We start from the raw sequence: 18,434 nt of genomic DNA, 5'->3' as shown, positions 1-18,434 counted from the left end.
CTCCAAAGTTCATGTTCTTTTTGCCACAGTAGTGAGGACACATAGATAGGGCCAAGGGCTTATTTTGAATCCAGCCCCGGTCTCCTGACATTCTGTGTAACTTTGGAGGGGTTTCATTCTGAGTCTCTGCTCAATAGCATGAATCAGACTTAGGGCAGTGGGAGAGAGGCGGCTGCAAGGCATCAGACCGAGGAGCTTTCCAGAGGACTGCACACTTAAAACAGGTCTCTCTATAAAGTTAGCCACTTGGCAGCTTCAGCTCAGACTGTGATCTTCCCTCCTCAGAATCCTTTAGGATCCATCTCTGGCCATAGGACTTTCACAAAAGGAACCTCTAAATGAGGAACAAAAGAGAAATGTCCCCACTCTCTGTGTCCCTCTTCCTCCCTCCATTTTTTGATTACAGTGTTTATCCTGCTTCTTTTACCTCCAGAGCTGTTCTTCCATCCTCTGACTATGTCACTGACAGCCGACACGAGGTAAAGCTGGATGTCCCGCAGTCTGGGAGGTGAGAGCAATGGGAGGCTCTAGTTAGAAGGAAAAGTGCTAGGCTGTCTGCGAAGGGCCGTCTGGAGCTGGATGTTGTCATTAGCGAATGGAGTCAGGCTGCCTGTTTATTTTTTTATTATGAAGATGTGGGTTACAATTCAGGGTTAGGTATACAAATGTTGATTATGCAGGTGCCCTTGCTGATGAGGTATGCTCCTCCCTCCCCTAGCAGTTTCCCTCAACTGCCAATCCCACCCCCCTCCCACTACTGCCAATTCCTTTCTAATAGTATTATAATTGTTCAAGGTCTGCTTATGCGTGAGAACATATGATACTCTGTTCTTTGTTTCTGTGATAGATCACTGAGTATGATCATCTCCAAATTCAAATCCTATTCAGCAAAGGCTGTCTGTTCAACAAAGACTGGACACATGTCAGTTGTTCATTGGTCTCATCTTTACCTGCTCTAGCACTTCCCCTCCAATCATAAAACCTGGGCTCTAATCTGTTACCTACTAGCCTACACTTCTTACTGAATTTCAAAGGTCTCAACTATAACAAGGGAATGATGTAGTATTAGGTGGGCTAATACTATATGAAGCATTTAGAACAGTACCTGGCACAGAGTACATGCTCAATAAATACTAGCTATTATTTTTATTGTTATAGGACTTTTTTTTAAACATAAGCTGGGTCAAACTCTTGGTATTCCCTACCTGACCTTGCAGATATTCTTTCTTTTCCTCAATAAATATGAGCTGTGATTCTCCTGAGAGCTAATCTGGGTCACAATCCACACGAATTCACAATCCAAAGACCCAGCTATTTTTTTCAGTGTACTAACTTTGTTCTCCACCTAGTTCCTCTTATGATTGCAAGATGGTCTTTGCAGCAATGATACAGATATGCTTCCTTTTCAAGTCCAGTCAGAGAGATACTGTCTCACATTGTGACTGTCTGTTAGGAGAAAGAAAACTTCCTAGGAGCAGTTCTGTCATGGCTCGTTGGTCTGAATTGAGTCACATGCCTGTTTATGAACCAGTCACTGGCAGTTTGGGTGAAATTGCATGATCTGAAGTGGAATAGATTTGGGAAAACAACCACTATGGCCGTTGTAGGGTCACATTTTCCAAGACAGATTTAAGCATAATCAGGGTGAATAACCTAGTGCTATGGTAGTGTATAGCCAGGGACTTAGAACGTAGAGTTGCCGGATTTAGCAAATAATAATATAGGATGTCCAGTTAAATATAAATCTTTGATAAACCATGGATACTTTCTGGGGAAAAGTATGCCCTGTGCAATACTTGCTGGCTTGTGTACCTCAATATTTGGTACATACCAAAATGAGTCAGGTACATGTTTGGCAACAGGACATAAAAAAGGATTGTAGGGGTTTATAGTGGGCTAGGGACTTAGAAACAAGATCAAATATGAGCTTTTCCTTACTTGTGTGAAGTCCGTGAAATATAAACTGGTTTGATAGGAGAGGAGAGCTGGGAGACCTTACCTCTAAGCCTACCTTGGTTCCTTGTGGCCTGAATCTGGGAGAGAAAGTGACTGTGCCTACCTCCTCTCTTAGGACCTCACTGAGCCCTCCTGCCCTCTCTTTTCAGGGTCCCGACAACTGCGAGCAGGCCTTGCTGCAGATTGGGATCAACATGATGGCATTGCCTGGAGGACGCCACCTGGACTCCCTCCCCTTACCGGGTCAGCGGTAAGTCCTATGGGTGTCTCTCAGGGCTGGGGCTGCCCCATCTGAACCCTGAGGCCCAGCCCCCCATATGCTGAAGCTGCAGGTAGCCCCATCTCTCCATGTTTTGTCCTGGGGAGAAAGCGTAGGACAGGGTGTTGGGGGTACCACGTTCATTCAGCAAATATGAATGGAACTGAGCCATGGGACATGAAGGAAGCAGGTGTGGGGTGTGCTTCGAAAATAGAGGGCCCCAGGGGAGGCTCCTGATCCCACGTGGGCCGGTAGTCCAGAGCTACTGGTGGTTTGGGGATTAGTGCATGGTCTCTCTGAGCTTCTTGGAAGGTGTCTGCCTTTGGATGTCTTCTCTTTCCCCCTGAGCATCAAGGAGAGAATTGAGCATAGAGCTTGTCCTTAGAAAGTTCTCATTGCTCTGAGTCAGGCAGTGTGGGAGGGGAGTGGGGTGAACATCAAACAGAAGGTGAAATCCAGATGAGGAGGTAAGAAGAACTTGGGAACATTGAGGCCACCAGACGTCCTTGCACACAGCTGAAAGATATGGCAAGGGCAGTGTAGCTTTGAACTGACTGGCCCTGGAGCCTGAACCAGAATGAGTGGTGGATGCTCCTGGTTGCCAGATCTAATCTGAGCAACTGTCCTGGTTTGCCTGGGCAAACCCTGATAGCTGATCACTCTAATGTAGCTTTGATCTATGAAGGAACTTGGCCACCTCAGAGTGCCCAGGGCTTCTACTTAGCCGTTTTTTTCATGACCTGTTTTGATGGGGCTGTTTGAGACAACAGAATCCAACTAACCTTTGTAGGACTGTTAAATCATTGTTTTGCTTTATTTTTTAATGTTTTGTTCTACATATTACATGTGTTATTGACATCTTTCCTTTATCCTTAACTCCACTACCACCTAAGTTACTGGAAATTTCAACTTATTATATCATTCATTTCTATATTGTATTTCTGGTTATTAAGTATTTGTTTTTGAGTGTGTGTTGCTTTTAACATTAGAAAAATATTAATTACTTACTAAAAGTCTACTGGAACTGGGTTAATCACTATGAAGTCACGAATCTGTTCTACCAAAGCCATTATTATAAAGAGGTTTTAGGATGTGATGCACAGTTCATGCATGTTCCTGAGGACTCAGAACACTGTTGCAGATGTAATTAAGAGTTTCCTGTGCAGCTGGAAGTTAAGAATAAGGGATCCTATGGGGATCCAATTATCTTTGCATGTAGTGTCTATAAGGTAGAACTCAGAGATGGTGAGATGCAGACTTGTCAGGATATGTGTGGGTTCTTAGAGATGCGTCCCACCTCAGGTTGGAAAGGCCAGTGGCCTTTCATGAGATGAATGAGAGGGGTCAGTTTTGGACACATGACTGCCTGGCTTCAAAACTGAGCTCTACTTCTTACAGTACAAGCTCTTGCCCACATCTGCTCCTCGGTCCTCTCACAGTAATAATAGTACCTATTTCATTGGGTTAATGTGAGGATTAAATAAATTTATGTGTGCAAAGTATCTTTCACACAATGGGAGCTACATGAGGTGAGTCATTGTTTATTGAGTGCCTGCTGTGTGTTTGGGGACTCTTTATGTAGGTGATCTGAGGGAATTCTTTTCAAAACTCCTTTCCTGACCCCTCACCCTCAGTAGTTGACCTGACTGAAAAAATAAGAAATCACAGATAAGGATGCTACCTTCACAGGGCAGTTTAGGACACTGCCTAAACTTGATTCTTGGTTCTGCTGCTTACTAGTTGTAACTTTGGACTTCAGTTTCTTCATCTATAAAATAGGGATAATGTATGCTTAGATCATTGGGTTGTTAGGATAGTTCATTTATTTTTATTTTTTGAGTCAGGGCCTCACTCTGTTGCCAGACTGGAGTGCAGTTGCACCGTCATGGCTCACCATAGCCTCAACTGCCTGGGCTCAGGTGATCCCTCTGTCTCAGCCTCTTTGAGTAGTTGGGACTATAGGCATGCACCACCACATCTGGCTCATTTTACATTTATGTATGTATGTGTGCATGTATGTATGTATGTATGCATGTATGTAGAGACGAGGTCTTGGTATATTGCCCAGGCTGGGCTCGAACTCCTGGACTCAAATAGTCTTTTTGCCTTGGCCTCTCAAAGTGCTGGGATTACAGGTATGAGCCACTGGTCCTGGCTGATAATTTAAATAATATGTATACATAGAACCTGCTTAATCAATGCTAACTTCTCCTTTAGAGGAGGAATCGATCCCATGTGTATAGAATAAGGAGCAAAGATCAGATCTAGTTGCTCTGTAGTTCAGTGGGAACCACTGATGTCTCTCTCTCTCTCTCTCTCACTCTCTTTTCCCTACTTCCAACTTCCTCAGAATTTGATTCTTTTCAAAATTTAAGAGTGACAGGAAATTAACTACATTAAAATGATTTAGGAATCAAATTGTTATTTGGAAGCAAGGTATAATTTCTAACTGATCTTGCACAGTAAGTATTTGGGAGGAAAATCCCAGACTAACATAATGTCAAGAGTTATGACTAGTCATAAAGAAAAGTTGCAACGTGTGATTTTTTTTCATATGATCTTAATCCTTACAGGTCTGATAGGGCAAGATGAGCAACAGAGAGAGAGAGTGAGTGGTATTTCCTTTAATATGTTCATGACCTAGTATTGCCAGGCCTGGACAGAATATTGGGGCAGTAGAATTCTGGGGCCTATCAGCCTGTTGACTGCATATGTTCTGGGGTATGCACGTGGGCCACATTCACAGAAAAGGCTTGTGTGTACTTACAGGATGTCAGAGGGTTAGTTTTTCCAATCTATGGCAGCACAATAGACAGAGAATAGCAGCCACCTCTTCTTTCTCTTGTTCCAAGTTGCAGAGGCCTCTCTTGTTGGGAATAACACCAAGGTTATTGTCTCCAGATAAATAATTAATGCTGGATAATTGACTTATTTCTGTTGTGCTCCACTGAAACTGAATTTCACTTGCAGTACCATTTTTCACCTCAATGTATACAAATAAACAAATATTGTCATGTTGCATGGAATCATCTAGCAGCCTGGGTGAATTATATGGATTAGGCCATTGGTATTTAAGACCCTTATGAATAAATAGTGGCAAAAAGTTCTGTTCTCAGTGCAGTCTCCTGGGAGAGAGTGGAGAACAGGGAGTAATAGCTCCCTAGGCCAAGGGTTGGGATCCCGTGCTCCATTGGCATGGGTGATGGCAGGTGGTCTGACAGGGTGCCGTGTTCTCAACTCTGCATCTGAATCTCCTAGGATGCTTTCATATTTAAAAACAATAGCACAACCAAGCAAAAGAACACAACTTTACTCCTGGAATCTTTAACTGGGCCTAAGTGGTTGAAAGCATATAATCCTTAGAATCAGACTTGGGATCAAATCCCAGTTCATTTCTTGCCAGCTTTGTGACCTCGGGTAGCTGCTTAACCTGTCTGAGCACCAGTTTTATCTTCTATAACATGATGGCAGCTTTAAAAGGTAGTGTAAGTGTTGGTATCTAGGAAGGAAGGTCTCTGTAGGGCCTCAGGGTGCTTTGCCACGAGCAACCCTTGCTTCTCCAGCAATAGCAACAAGCAACCCTTGCTTCTCCAGCAATAGCAACAAGCCCCTCATTCTAAGTAGGGAAAACATTGAGCCCTGAAGAGTCAAGGATTTATTGTTGAGAGTGAAGGGAGCCAGAGAAGAGCTGCCTGGACAGCAGGAGACTGTGGCTGCTATGCCCCTAGCTGGTTAATTTGCTTCTTAGTCTCTGTGCTTTCATCTTTCTATCTGGGATGCTGATCTTCCTGTTGGCTCTAGGCATGGTGGTGCTGCTGCTAGAACCTAGCCAAGGTAGTCAACATGTTGGCACCGGTTTGCACAAGTCCCCCACCAACCCCCCACCACCACATCAAGCATGGCCCTCATTTTCTGAAGAGATCCAGATGGCCCCATTCTTTGATTTAAGTATCTTTGTGGGAAGGTTCCTGGGAGGTAAGTTGGAGGCCAGGGACAACACAGAGCCATGTCTAGATGTCCCCTTCTTTTTCCCACTTTCTTCCATTCTCTGGACTACAGAACATGCCAGGGCATCTCAACATGTTCTTTCTGGGTTCCTGCCAGTGAGGGATCAGAGTGGGGCTATTGATTGATGGCTCGGTTTTTACCAACCCCCCAAAGTAAAGTTGGCTCACAGTTTTGAGCACTTGCTATGACTGGTTATTTTTTTTTTTTTTTTTATATATATTTTATTTTACAGATGTGTGGTACAATTCAGTATTAGGTATATAAGTGGACACCACACAGGTAAAGTGTGGGCCTCCCTTTGGTCCCCACTTTGCCTGGTTTGAGATCAGGTACCCTTATTAATGTTGTGTTCCCTCTCCCCATGCCAGTAGTATCCCGCCACTGCCAATCCCTTTCTTATAGTATTATGGTAAATGCTCAGGGTCCGCTTATGAGTGAGAACATATAGTACTCTGTTCTTTGTTTTTATGATAGATTGCTGAGTATTATAGACTCTAAATCTATCCAAGTTGCTGTGAAGTTCATATATTTATCCTTCTTTATGGCTGTGTAATATTCCATCATGTATATGTACCACATTTTTTTAATTCAGCCCAGTTTTGATGGGCAGCATGGTTGGTTTCTTGTTTTTGCTATTGTGAATAGTGCTGCAATAAACATGCATGTGCAGGTATCTTTTTTGAAGAATGATTTGAGTTCCTCTGGGTATATTCCCGGTAGGGGAATTGCTGGATCATATGGAAGCTCAATTTCTAGTTCTTTTAGAAATTGTATGGCTGAATATTTCTACACATAGCTACTCATTTAGTCTTCACGGGGGCCCAAATTTGTCATTCTTACTATTTATGTTTTGCAAATGAAAGGTCCAGGTTGGATTCCATGGGAAGCAGCCTTTGAAATGGGGTTTAGAGTTCTGAATGGTTATTAGGAAGCACTTTTGGAATCAATGCTTATGGAAGGGACAGAAAGGAAGCAGGACTGGGCAGAGGGTAAGTTAAATGACAATGCTGGCTTGATGACCTTGGCTGACTCCACAGGGAACTTTGGAATCAGAGTCGCTGTTCATTGGCCAAAATGTCCAGGGCCTTTGTGTGCCTCCTTGATCTTTAGTTGGGGTGTGTTTAAAAATGTATTAATTGGGAGGCCTTTAGGCTGGGGCAGTTCTTCCACTTTGTTTCTATATAAGCAAACTGAAGCCCACATAAACTGAAACAAAGTGAAAGGAGATTCTTTGGTCAGAAGGCACCAACGAACCTCTAACTAGGGTCTTTCTCCTCTAATCATACATATATTTTCTTTGTTTTCCTTCCATGCTTAGCCTGTAGAAGCTTGCTGCTTCTTTAGGCTCAGAGTGCCACCCAATTTATGAATTAGTTGCTCAAATAAACTCTGTTCAATTAGTTTTGTCTAAACCCTTTCTTTTACCAAGTGGGCAGCTCTAGGAAGGGCATGATCTTAGGTGTGGTGGCCCTGAGAATATCTGAAGGATCTGACAGCTGAAGGCTGTTGGCTAATGATACTCCCAGAAGCTAGGGAAACATATCCTTCTGTAAGTGGGAATCTTGGCGGCACACCACAGTGTTCATCTCACGAGGAAACTGAGGCTTAGGGAGGTAAAGTTGCTTGCTTAAGAATGAGCTGGTAGTTAGCAAAGGTAGGATACATGTTTCCAAATTGTGCTTAAACCTGAGTGCTGGTCAATACTCTATTCAGTCTCTGTCTTCTACACAATGTTTTTGGGGGAATTACACAACCCAATTACTTACTCATTTATTCAGGTAGTTGTTTATTCATTAGCCTTCAACAGAATTATTCTATAAATATTTATGGAGTGTGGATCATGTACCATGCATGGTGCTGTGTGCTTGAGGATGTGTTGGTGGCCTAGTACGACATGGTCCCTGCCCTCATGGAACTTGTGCTTTATTCAGTAGCTTCTCTCTTGGCCTGATCAACCCTGGATTTGTAGCAAGCATACACCTTGGAGCTTTCATCTGCAATCTATCACTGTGAATGAATCACTTTCTCACATGGTTTCTGTTCAGCTTGGAGTCTAAGACGAGTCAGGGCTGGATGCAACTGCAGCTTATGGCAGGCAGCCTTCTGGTTGCCCCTGGCTTTTTGGGGAGATGTCCAGCTTCCCTGAGTCAGTGGGGGCTGTCCCAGGCCAGCCTGTCTCCATGTAGATAATGGCTTGCATATGTGCACCCTTGGTCTGTGGCTGGTTTTCTGCTGCTGGGTCATTTTCTATGCCTGTGGTGAAATGTGTGGACAATAATCGTCAGTGGGATAACTGGACATTTTTCTGTTGTTAAACAGAAAGGAAGGCCAGTCAAAGCTAGAATTAAATTCTCTTTCTTCTCCCATTTCCCAAGAGAAATCCACAAAAACACAGGGTGTGACTTGAGAAGGTAGAGGAACAGTGATTCAGTAGACAATTTTAAGAAGAGAGGTTGGATTTAAATTTCCATTTAGTACTGGAAGCTGAGATCATAGAGGCATTGGATATTGTTGCTGGAAGATTTTTCTGAGCTTATGTATGCCATCTTTTTATTATAAGATGGGGAAAATGAGGCTCAGAGAAGGGAATGAAGCTGTCATAACACTCTTCAGGAACCTTCCCCCCATACTAGAGTCCTGCCTTCCTTGGGCTGTGTTTCTTAGGATCATTCTCTCACCCGGTCTCCAGTAAATTCAATAAATTTTGTGTCTTTGCCTCAGTGGAGTTCTCATGTATTATAGTAATGATCTGTACTAGAGAAATCAATTTAATTTATTCGTTCATCTGAATGAGATTTACTTTGGACTGAGAACTTACTTTGAGCCAGGACCTGGATAGGCCAATAGTGGTTTATATATATGTTGTCTTCTCTACTCAAGGATAAATGCCCTGTAGGCCAAATTCATATTTGATTCATATTTGTGCTTCTCGCTGTGATTAGAACACACATAGTATGAGCTTAATGAATGGCTGTTGAAAGAATAAATGTTTACTAACTCTTTGATGAATGGCTGAGGAGTCTCAGGTGACAGGGAAAAATTAAATTAAATAACTTAGATTTTGTTCCTTTCTCCAAGATACTCTTCTGTCTCTAGCAAGCTATTCTCATTCTTTTTTATAGAAAACTACTGTTTGGAGAAAAAGGGTGAGTTAGAGATTTATATTGATTAATTTAAACACTCTTTTTTGAGTGATAGCCAAAATTTTAATTGGCTTGAAGGAGTCAGAGAGTTGGAGAGACATTTTTTTACCTTCTAAAGAAGAGTAATTTAGAAGTATTTTAAATCTTTGCTCTTAAGTTCACTGGGAAAAAAGTCTGAAATTTCATCATCAAATCTCTTAACAGGAGAGCGCAGTGCAGTAAGGGGCTAGGATTAGGAGCCAGAGGCCAGTCTTCCACTAACCTACTGTGGGTCCTTGAACAATTCTTCTCCCCCTGTGAGCTTTAGTTTCTTCATCTGAGAATGAAGAGGTGGACAAAAGTATCCCCAGGGACCCTTCCAGCTATAACATTTGAGAAGTCTATGAGTGAGTTTTGAATGGTCTAGCATCTTTTCTGGGCAAAAATATCCAACTCCAGTGCCACAGGGCAGGGAAAGCAATCCCATTGACTAAAGCAAGGTCTTCTCATTCCTTCCTGTGAAATACACAAAGAGGTCTAGTGTTTGCCTTGTGACTGGGATTGAAATTGCAGGGCAGAGTAGTTTGGGAACCCTCCTAGCATCTGAGGCAGTGCCCTCTTCAGGTTTTATGGACGCCAGGAGAAGTATTCTGAGGGGGTTTAGGGTGCCCTGCCTTGATGGAATATAATACATATAAATCTATGGATCCTAGCACTCTAACATGCTTCAGGATTTGACCATTTTCAACTTTACCTCCACCTTTGGGCTACACTTAGCAACTTGCCATTTGCCCAGAACATTAGCCCCTACCTACCTTCCTTTGGCCATGGTATTTTTTTCTATCTGAAACTCTTTCCTCTTCCAATTCTTCTATTTTTCCTGGTGAGCTTGATTGGTCTGCATTATCTGTTTACAGTCAGTCATTCGGTAAGTATTTATCAAGTGCCCATGAAGTGCCAAGTGCTGTTCTAGGAGGAGGAAACATGTCATTGTGCAGAAAAGAACTCTCCACATGGAGATCATATTCTCACATCCCCTGTCTGTAATACCAGAACCACACCCAGTGCCTTGCTTATTGGAGTGCTTGGTAAATTTTGGAGGCCATTTTCAGAGAATTCCCTACTTCACATAGCAGGTAGAGTAGAGTAAGGCAGAGAAACCCAAATTCCACACTTTGAAGACTTAAGTTAAAATTCCTTTCTAAGTAAAAAGAAATTAAAACAATTCAAGAAGAAAGCAGACATAGATTTGCAGACAATTGACTCTAGCGTTTTGGGGGACACTGGATACCAAGTCAGAAGCATCATCTGGGGATAAGAAACTGGTACCAGTAGTTAGAGGCCAGGGCATAGGTCTGCTGAGCTGAAAAAATTGTTCCCTTTGGCATTCAAAGGGTGAGGCACAGAGACCTCTCAGCAGTGATGGACTTTGGAGAATGAAAGGGGCTGTACAAGAGGAAAGGGCAGAGGTAGGGTGAGCCTAGTGAAGTGGTAGGGAGACCCCTAGGCGGTCAGAGTCCCAGGAGGGTCACTCTTCACTGTGTCATTATTTACATGATCTCCTGGGCTTCACTGCCATGGCGGCACTTCTGCTACAAATTCATCAGAGATCTGTGATGGTGAGGCTTGGCCAGAAGTTCCTCTGGAATGTCAGAAACAAGCATCTCCTTCTCTCACAGAAAGCAATGAGACAAGGGTTTGAAAAATGACTAGACACACCATAGTCTTTATATGATCACAGGCTTTAGCAAGGCAGCAATATGTTGCATAAGGAGTCTTGCTCCAGCTTTGTATTTCAGGGTTTGAATATCAACCAAATTGCTAAAGACCATCAAAGAGCATAGCATACTTAAGGACAAGGTTCTGGTCTCACATGCCTGGATTTTCGTTGCCACGTATTTACTATGTGATGTTGGCCAAGTCACTTAACCTACCAAATCTATTATGGGAATCTCATAGGATTGCTTTGAGGGTTAAGTGAGCAATTAAGACAGAATCACACACTTAGCATACTACCCAGATTGTCACAAGCATTCAGTCCATTTTAGCTTCATTATCACTCTTAGCAATGAGGTCTTGGACAAGTTATGTAATGCCTCTAAGCCTCTGTTTCTACATCTGCAAAATGGGGGTGGTAATCTCCAACCATCAAACCACTGTGAGGCTGGAAGCAGAGGGTGCTTGATATACAATACAGAACGTGCATGATAATTGGTCACCTTCCTTTATTGTTGTGTAGGTAGTTAACTCTGATTTTTGAAAAGCCCTGGGAAATATTTAGGGAGCACACAGTTTCATACTGCAATTTCTTGGTATGAGACATTGCTACTCTCTTTTCTCACCCCAACTCCACCCTGGATAATTCCAGCTTAAAAAAAAAGTCATCCGGCCAGTAACCTGGTATGTGGAGATGATTGTGGTTGCATCTGGCTTTGTGTTTTGAGTCTGCCAGACTCCAGAAAGCTCACATTTTAGGACTTGGTCACCTCATTCCAGATGTCCAGGAAAACTTCCATCAGAGGGCAATGAACAGGGCTACTTGGAGAGTAGTTGCTTTCTGGAATCTGGGCAGGACTTCTGGGAGCCATGTTCACTGTCCGGGATGCCCTCTCTGCTCCTCAGGCAAGAGGACAATCTATATGGCATGAGATACAGATTCCAGTTCACCATGGAGACCGAGGGAATCAAATCCTGGGCCTGGTCCCTGGCCCCTCAGCTCCTTGGCCAAAGGCCCTACAGGCCCCTGACTGTGGTGGCTTTCCACCATGAAGGGAATGTGACTCATTGCCAGTCCATCTGCTTTGACCTCAATTTTCAGTTCCCTTTCTCTGTGTGAGTAATAGGATCAGTTGTCTGTACTGTAGAGGAAAGATCTCATGCAGAGTGAGTTGGAAGCTGGAAGCTCATGGCTTAGGACAGTCGAGCCACTGGGAGTTGGGAAGGCAGAGGCAGCAGGCAGCCAGAGCTGCCCTGTTGAACCAGACTTTTCAGGTTAGAGTTAGGCTGAAAATTCAATAGGAGAGGTGGAGCCCGGAGAGCCAGAGAGTTAATGACAGAGAGTTAGGCGAGCTATGCAATTATGGGATGTTCGGCGCTGACACAGTCCAAAACTTAATGAGTCGCAGTCGCTAGACTCCAACATCGAGAAGAGGAGATCATTATGTGGCGGCACTGTGGCCAGGGCTGGGAGGAGATGGGGCTCATGGCGGGGCCATGTGGGGGTCACCAGGCCTGATCTCCTCCTTGGGAAAGCTTGGGCCCCCTTTGATGGGCCCCTCTGCAGGGCCTGGCCCCCAATTCTGGCGTGGTCTCCTGTATTCCCCACTTGTCATGGTATCTCACCCTGAACCAGACCAAATGAAAACCCGCTCCTCCTTGGATGTGCTTTCTATCTCAGCAAGGGCGGCCTCAGGAGAAGCCCAGAAGCCAACTTTGAGCCTTTCCATTCCTCCACCCTCATGTCCTCTCCTCTCCCTCCCCAATCACCTGCTTATTTCTTTCCCAGGCTGTTGCTTTAGTTCAGGCTTCTGTCTTCTCTGTTTTATAACCATCATCTCTAAACTAGCCGCCCTCCTGTCCAGTATCGAACCCTCCTTTGGCCCACTTTCTGTTGACTCTCTGCACAATTATTGCCTCTTTCCTGCTCTAAAATGCTTTCAGTGGCTCCAGGTTTTCTTCAGGAATAAATTCAAATCCCTAATCATGGCATTTAAGATCTTTGATCAACTGGTTCCTGCCTTTCTTTCTCTTCAGACCCCTTCCTGGCCACTTTCTCAGAGGTCTCTGATGCTTTAGTTCAATGAAACTTCTTGTCATATTATTATTTTTGTGCCTGTGGACCTTTGTACATAGTGTCCCCTCTAGGTGGAAGAAAGTCCTTTTGCCCTTGTCATAGTGGCCAGCTCCTGGCCTCTAAGAACCAGGCAAATGTCACTTCCTTTGTGTAAATATTCCCAGGCGAAGTTGGGCTTTCTGTCTTCTGTGATCCTAAGCTATTCTTATGGCTTTTTGATGGCAGCCTGGTGTTTAGTTGATAAAAGCTGAAACTCTGAACTCTAAAGACCTGGGTTTGAGTAATGGCTGTCCCACTCACTTACCATGTGACCTTTCCAGACAGAAGTTTTCTCATCTATAAATAGGAGTAATAATAGTACTTTTCTCACAGGACTGTGGGCAGGATTAAGGGAGATAATGTTTATAGAGAGCGCGGACATTGCCTGGCTTCTCACTGGAACTTAACACATTAGCTACTGTTATAACTATTACCAGATTGGATTGTTGGTGATTTCTCGCCTGTCTCGGGTCTTGGCTGGACTCTGTGTTGGCTGGGATTGTCTCCTGTTCAGGTTTGTAGCCTCATCCTAGAATTGGCCTGGTTCTGAGCAGGCCTGCAGAAAACATTAGGAGACCAGAGATCCAGGCCTGGTCTCAGCGACTTTGGGACTTGGGATAGGCAGCTTCTCTTGGTCTCTGCATCTGGGGGCCTTTTTGGAAGTTAGAGCTGTCAGTGTGGCCCCAGGTGAAGGTATCCTTCATCGCTGGAGTCTTCCCACAACCTGGAATAGAGAACCCTCAGCCAGAGCCTGAAACTTGAAGTGGAATGAGAGCATGGTGGAGGAAAGGGGCCCAAGTGGTGGGGACCAGAGGCTGATGGAGAGTTCTGGAGTCTCGCAGTTGGTGTAACAACTGACTCTTGGAAACCCTCTAGTGGTGGTTTCTATACTGAATCATGCAGCGATATCGGGATGGCAATGGATACATTGCAGCTGTGAATTCTCCTGAAGGTTCACTTTGGTAAATGAAGATATTCTCCTTAAAGTAGGAAGGAGAACAGAATGGGAAAGACAAAGACAAATCCTTTTTTAGTCTACATCATGTCCCATGTTGCTGCCATGAAGGTTCAGGACAAGCAATAAGAGTGGCTAAAATTGTGGGTGTGAGAATGCACTTATCATTTTACCCGACAGAATTATATAGGACGATTGGTAGAACACAGCCTTTCATAGAGTGGTTGACTACAGGATTTAAGAACGTAGGGTCTAGAATCTGAAAAGCTGCATTCAGAGCCAGTCTTTGCCACGTGTGAGCTGTGTGATCTTAAATAGTTTAAAACGTAACCTCACTGAGCTTCAGTTTTCTCATCTGTACAAATAAGATCATAAGAGCATCCTTCTGGCAGGGTTGTTCTAAGAACCAGCTGAAATAATACTTGCGAATCAGTTCACATGGTAGTTGGCACAGGGTTTATTCTCAATAAACATTACTATAATGATTATAAATTTTATCTCTTCTTGACTCTTATGACCCAATGAGACAGACAGTACACCAGCATAAGTTATTGTTATTTCCATCTGATAGATTGTTAAACATAATTCAGTTCATAAGGATACACTGAGCATCTTCAGTGTGTCAGTTCCTGTGCTAGGAGTTGGCATGTAGGGAGGACAAGACAGACCCAAGGCCTGTGCCTTGTCTAGTGGATAAAACATTAAACAATAGTATTAACAAATAGTGGTTAAACAATTGCGACCAGAATATGGCAGGGGAAAGACAGGGTGCTACAGACATAGAAGGCATATGGGGAGTTAGAAAAGGTTCCTTTAGAAGAGATGTTTAGGTCAAGACATCAAGGATGCATAGGAGTTAGCAAGGTGAAGAGGACAGGGGAGAGAGGGACCAGTATGTGCGAAGGCTGGGAGACTGGAAGTCACAGCAGAGGGACTGAAAAATCTCAGTGTGGCTGAGACAATGGTTGGAAATGAGGGGGAAATGAGAAGTTTGGGAAACTGAGGCTCAGAGAGGGCACACAGCTCTTAAGAGGTGGGAGTGGGAGGAAGACACAGGTGGCATCTCCTCATCAGCTGTTCTGGTTGCTTAGATCATCATACTGACTTTCACTCTCATTCATATACTCAATACATATGCACGCATATACCCTTAATAGATGTTAAAAAAACAAGTTGTTTGTGAGTTAATGAAAGGCCAGGGAGTGTCAATAACGTCTTCTCTCTATCAGAGAACATCTACAATGCCGGAGTTTGACAGTAAACAAGATGGGGCTCTGAGTCATCAGGAGAAGGCAGCTGTCAAATGTACACATTGGCTCATTGGACTGGAAACAGTTACCTGGAGCCAAATTCATTCCTTGACTTTCTGAAACAGAAACAGCAGCAAGTTTTATTAGGGGGGATGTGGTGAGGGCACAGGCTTTGGAGTCAGACGGACCCGGACCGAAATCTCAGTACTATCATTGACTAGCTGTAGAAACCTCACTGAGCCTCAGTTTTTCCTGCTCAGTAAAATGGGGATACTAAATAACATTTCTATGAATACAAATTAGATACTTGCCATGTGCTTGGTAGGTAGAAGGTACTCAGCAGTTTCTCTTACAGTATGCTTAGAACTATGCTACATTAAAAACAAGATTTGTGGCCAGGCACGGTGCCTCATGCCTGTAATCCCAGCACTTTGGGAGGTGGAGGTGAGAGGATTACCTGAGTCTAAGGGTTTGAGACCAGCCTGGGCAACTTGGCGAGATCTCGTCTCCACAATAAATCAAAAAATTAGCCAGACATAGTGGCATGCGTCTGTATTTCCAGCTACTTGGTAGGCTGAGGCAGAAAGATAGCCTGAGCCCAGCAGGTCGAGGCTGTGGTGGCTGTGAGCGTGCCACTGCACTCCAGCCTGGGTGGCAGAGTGAGACTCCTACTGAAAAAAAAATTTTTGCTAGAGTATTCAAATCCCTTCTCTACCCTTAAATCCTCCTATGCATTGAGAGAGGGCCACAACCTATAGAAATGGATGTGACAAGTGACAGTAATGCCATAAGCCATGTCCCCATCACCAATAACTCCCAGTATTTGCTTCCAGGTAGATTGGTGTTCCCTGTTTCCCCCTTTCCAGCACCCCTGGGGTTATCTGAAATGTAGAATTCATTGTCTTACCATGTTATACTGAACAGTCAAATTAGCGGAAAGTAATATGGAACACATATATCAAATGCTAAATGGGCAGGATGAATAGTGAAACAGGGATTTCTGGGCAACATCAGTGTGACAACTCTCTACCGCTACAGCTTGGAGCTGGGGAGTCATTGCATGGAGATGGGAGAGAACAAAGAGAAGCACAAGGAAAAAGAGGCCATTTCCAGCGTGGATGGCTGCAGGGGGCATTTTGCAGAGTCCACTGAAGGAGAGAAAACCTCCTCAAATGTTTCTGGTATTGTACTAATGGGTCAGAGACAAGTTAGAAACAATAAAGACACATGCACATTGCCCTTTCTAGAGGTTAAAAAAATCAGTTGGCACAAGTTAATGAAAGGCCAGGGAGTGTTAATAACGTTTTCTCTGTCAGAGGGCATCTATAATGCCAGAGCCTGACAGTTAACAAGATGAGGCTCTGAGTCATCAGAGAGAAGGCTTAGCACCACACACTGGTGCTGGACCTGCACTTAAAATGTGAACTTGGAGTGGTTAAGAATGGAGAGATGGAGAATTATCTGCCACTTACACAAAAGCCCCGGTGTACAGAAAGGCCCGTGAACATGTAGCTCAGCATGGGATACAGAAGCAAACCAGAAGCAGATCGCTGAAAACACTGGAAAATTTGAACAAAGTCAGAGTAGCCACAGGTCCATTAGTCACACTTAGTTGAGGCTTTGCCAGTGCCTCAGTGTGGAAGGCTTGGAAGTTAATAGCCTAACCATGCTGTAAAATATTTAGAGCTTGTTGCATAAATAACTATGCTTAAATTAACTGTTTAGTAAACAGTTTATAGCTCACTGCATAGCAGAGGTTAAGTTATTCTAAATTAAACTATGTGTTGTTTTTATAAAGCTCTGAGTGACAGAGTCTTCCAGGTTGGGTTATAGAGAAGTGTCTGAGCTAGGTGGACCCAGCTGATATCTGGTGACAAGACTCCTTGAGAAATATTTTGTTTACTCAAAGTAAAACCCAAAGGACTTCCAATGGCTTCCAAGGCCTTGCGTGCTCTGACCTGATCTCTTCTCTGAGCTTGCCTCCTACTTATCTTTCTGATGCTCCTGCCACTCTAGGCATACTTATCTCCATACTGTCTCTCAAACAAACCAGGCACATTCCCTCCCAGGGCCTTGACATTCGTTGTTTCCTCTGCCTGCAATGCTCAGGACCCATATTTTGGCATGGCAAATTTTTTCACTTTCTTGAAGTGTTTGCTTATGTCCTAGCTTCTCCATGAGTCCCGTCCTATCATGACCACCTATTTAAAACAGCATACCTCTCTGCTTTCCACATGAGTGATTTGATCCCCTTTATTCTACCTCTACTTTTTAATAGAAATTTTCTGCTTTTAACATACTGTAACTTTTAATTTTATGTATTTATTATTATTGCCTGTTTCCTCTGCTTTAATGTGCCTTCCACAGGGACTGGGACATTGATTTGTTTGTTTACTAATGTATCCCAGGCAGTTGGAACAGTACCTGGCACATATCTGGTACTAAGTAAATATTTGTTGAATGAATGAATAAATATCCCGGTTGGAACTTTTGAGAATGTGTGGGCCATGCACTCTGTATGGATGTTGGGAGTACATGGAAGTTTGTGGGATGACATTTTATGGGAGGACCAGTAAGAGGAACAGGATTTCTTGAAGAGAAGAGATGATAGGTCTGTTAGATTCATTATGTCTCAAACTGAATCCATTATTGTGTCTTCCAGACTTGTTTCTCTTATCCATTCAGCTGCTCAAGTGAAAAATCTGGGTTTCATCTTTGACAATTACCTCTCATTCATCATCTATATAAATAGTGTCCAAGTCTTGTGGATTTTATCTTCTTATTCTTGAAGGATTTTTGCCCAATACCACTTCTGTCATCGGTTCCTTTTCACTTTATACTTGAAAGCTATTTTGGATCAGTGTAAAATCCTTGGCTCCAATTGTATTTCCTTGACTACTTGAAATATGTAACTCTACTTTTTTCTAGTATAAAGTATTGCTCTTAAAATGATAGCATAATTTTCTATCTCTTATCAGTAACATGCACTTATGTTTGGATGCACAAAGGAGTCCTTTCCTCTCTCCTTTCTTCTTTCCTTCCTTCCTTCTTT

General features: G+C 43.5%; 1 protein-coding gene across 3 annotated transcripts in view; it reads left to right on the top strand.

Annotated features, from left to right (window-relative positions):
* INSC (INSC, spindle orientation adaptor protein) overlaps window positions 1–18,434 on the top strand; it is a 137,306-nt gene that overhangs the window by 30,684 nt on the left and 88,188 nt on the right. For 2 of the 3 annotated variants that reach the window (XM_008067925.2, XM_008067926.2), the window contains exon 2: window positions 2,106–2,206. In XM_008067925.2, coding sequence (XP_008066116.1) covers window positions 2,106–2,206 — 101 coding nt within the window. Of the gene's footprint in view, window positions 1–2,089; window positions 2,207–18,434 lie in introns of those variants that run through there. The other variant, XM_008067927.2, reaches the window with a different exon arrangement.

The sequence above is a fragment of the Carlito syrichta genome, unplaced genomic scaffold, assembly GCF_000164805.1.
Source record: "Carlito syrichta isolate Samal-C Ts95f unplaced genomic scaffold, Tarsius_syrichta-2.0.1 Scaffold309824, whole genome shotgun sequence".
Taxonomy (NCBI): domain Eukaryota; kingdom Metazoa; phylum Chordata; class Mammalia; order Primates; family Tarsiidae; genus Carlito; species Carlito syrichta.
The sequence above is the reverse complement of the archived record's forward strand: the minus strand, read 5'-3'. Positions and strand labels throughout refer to the sequence as shown.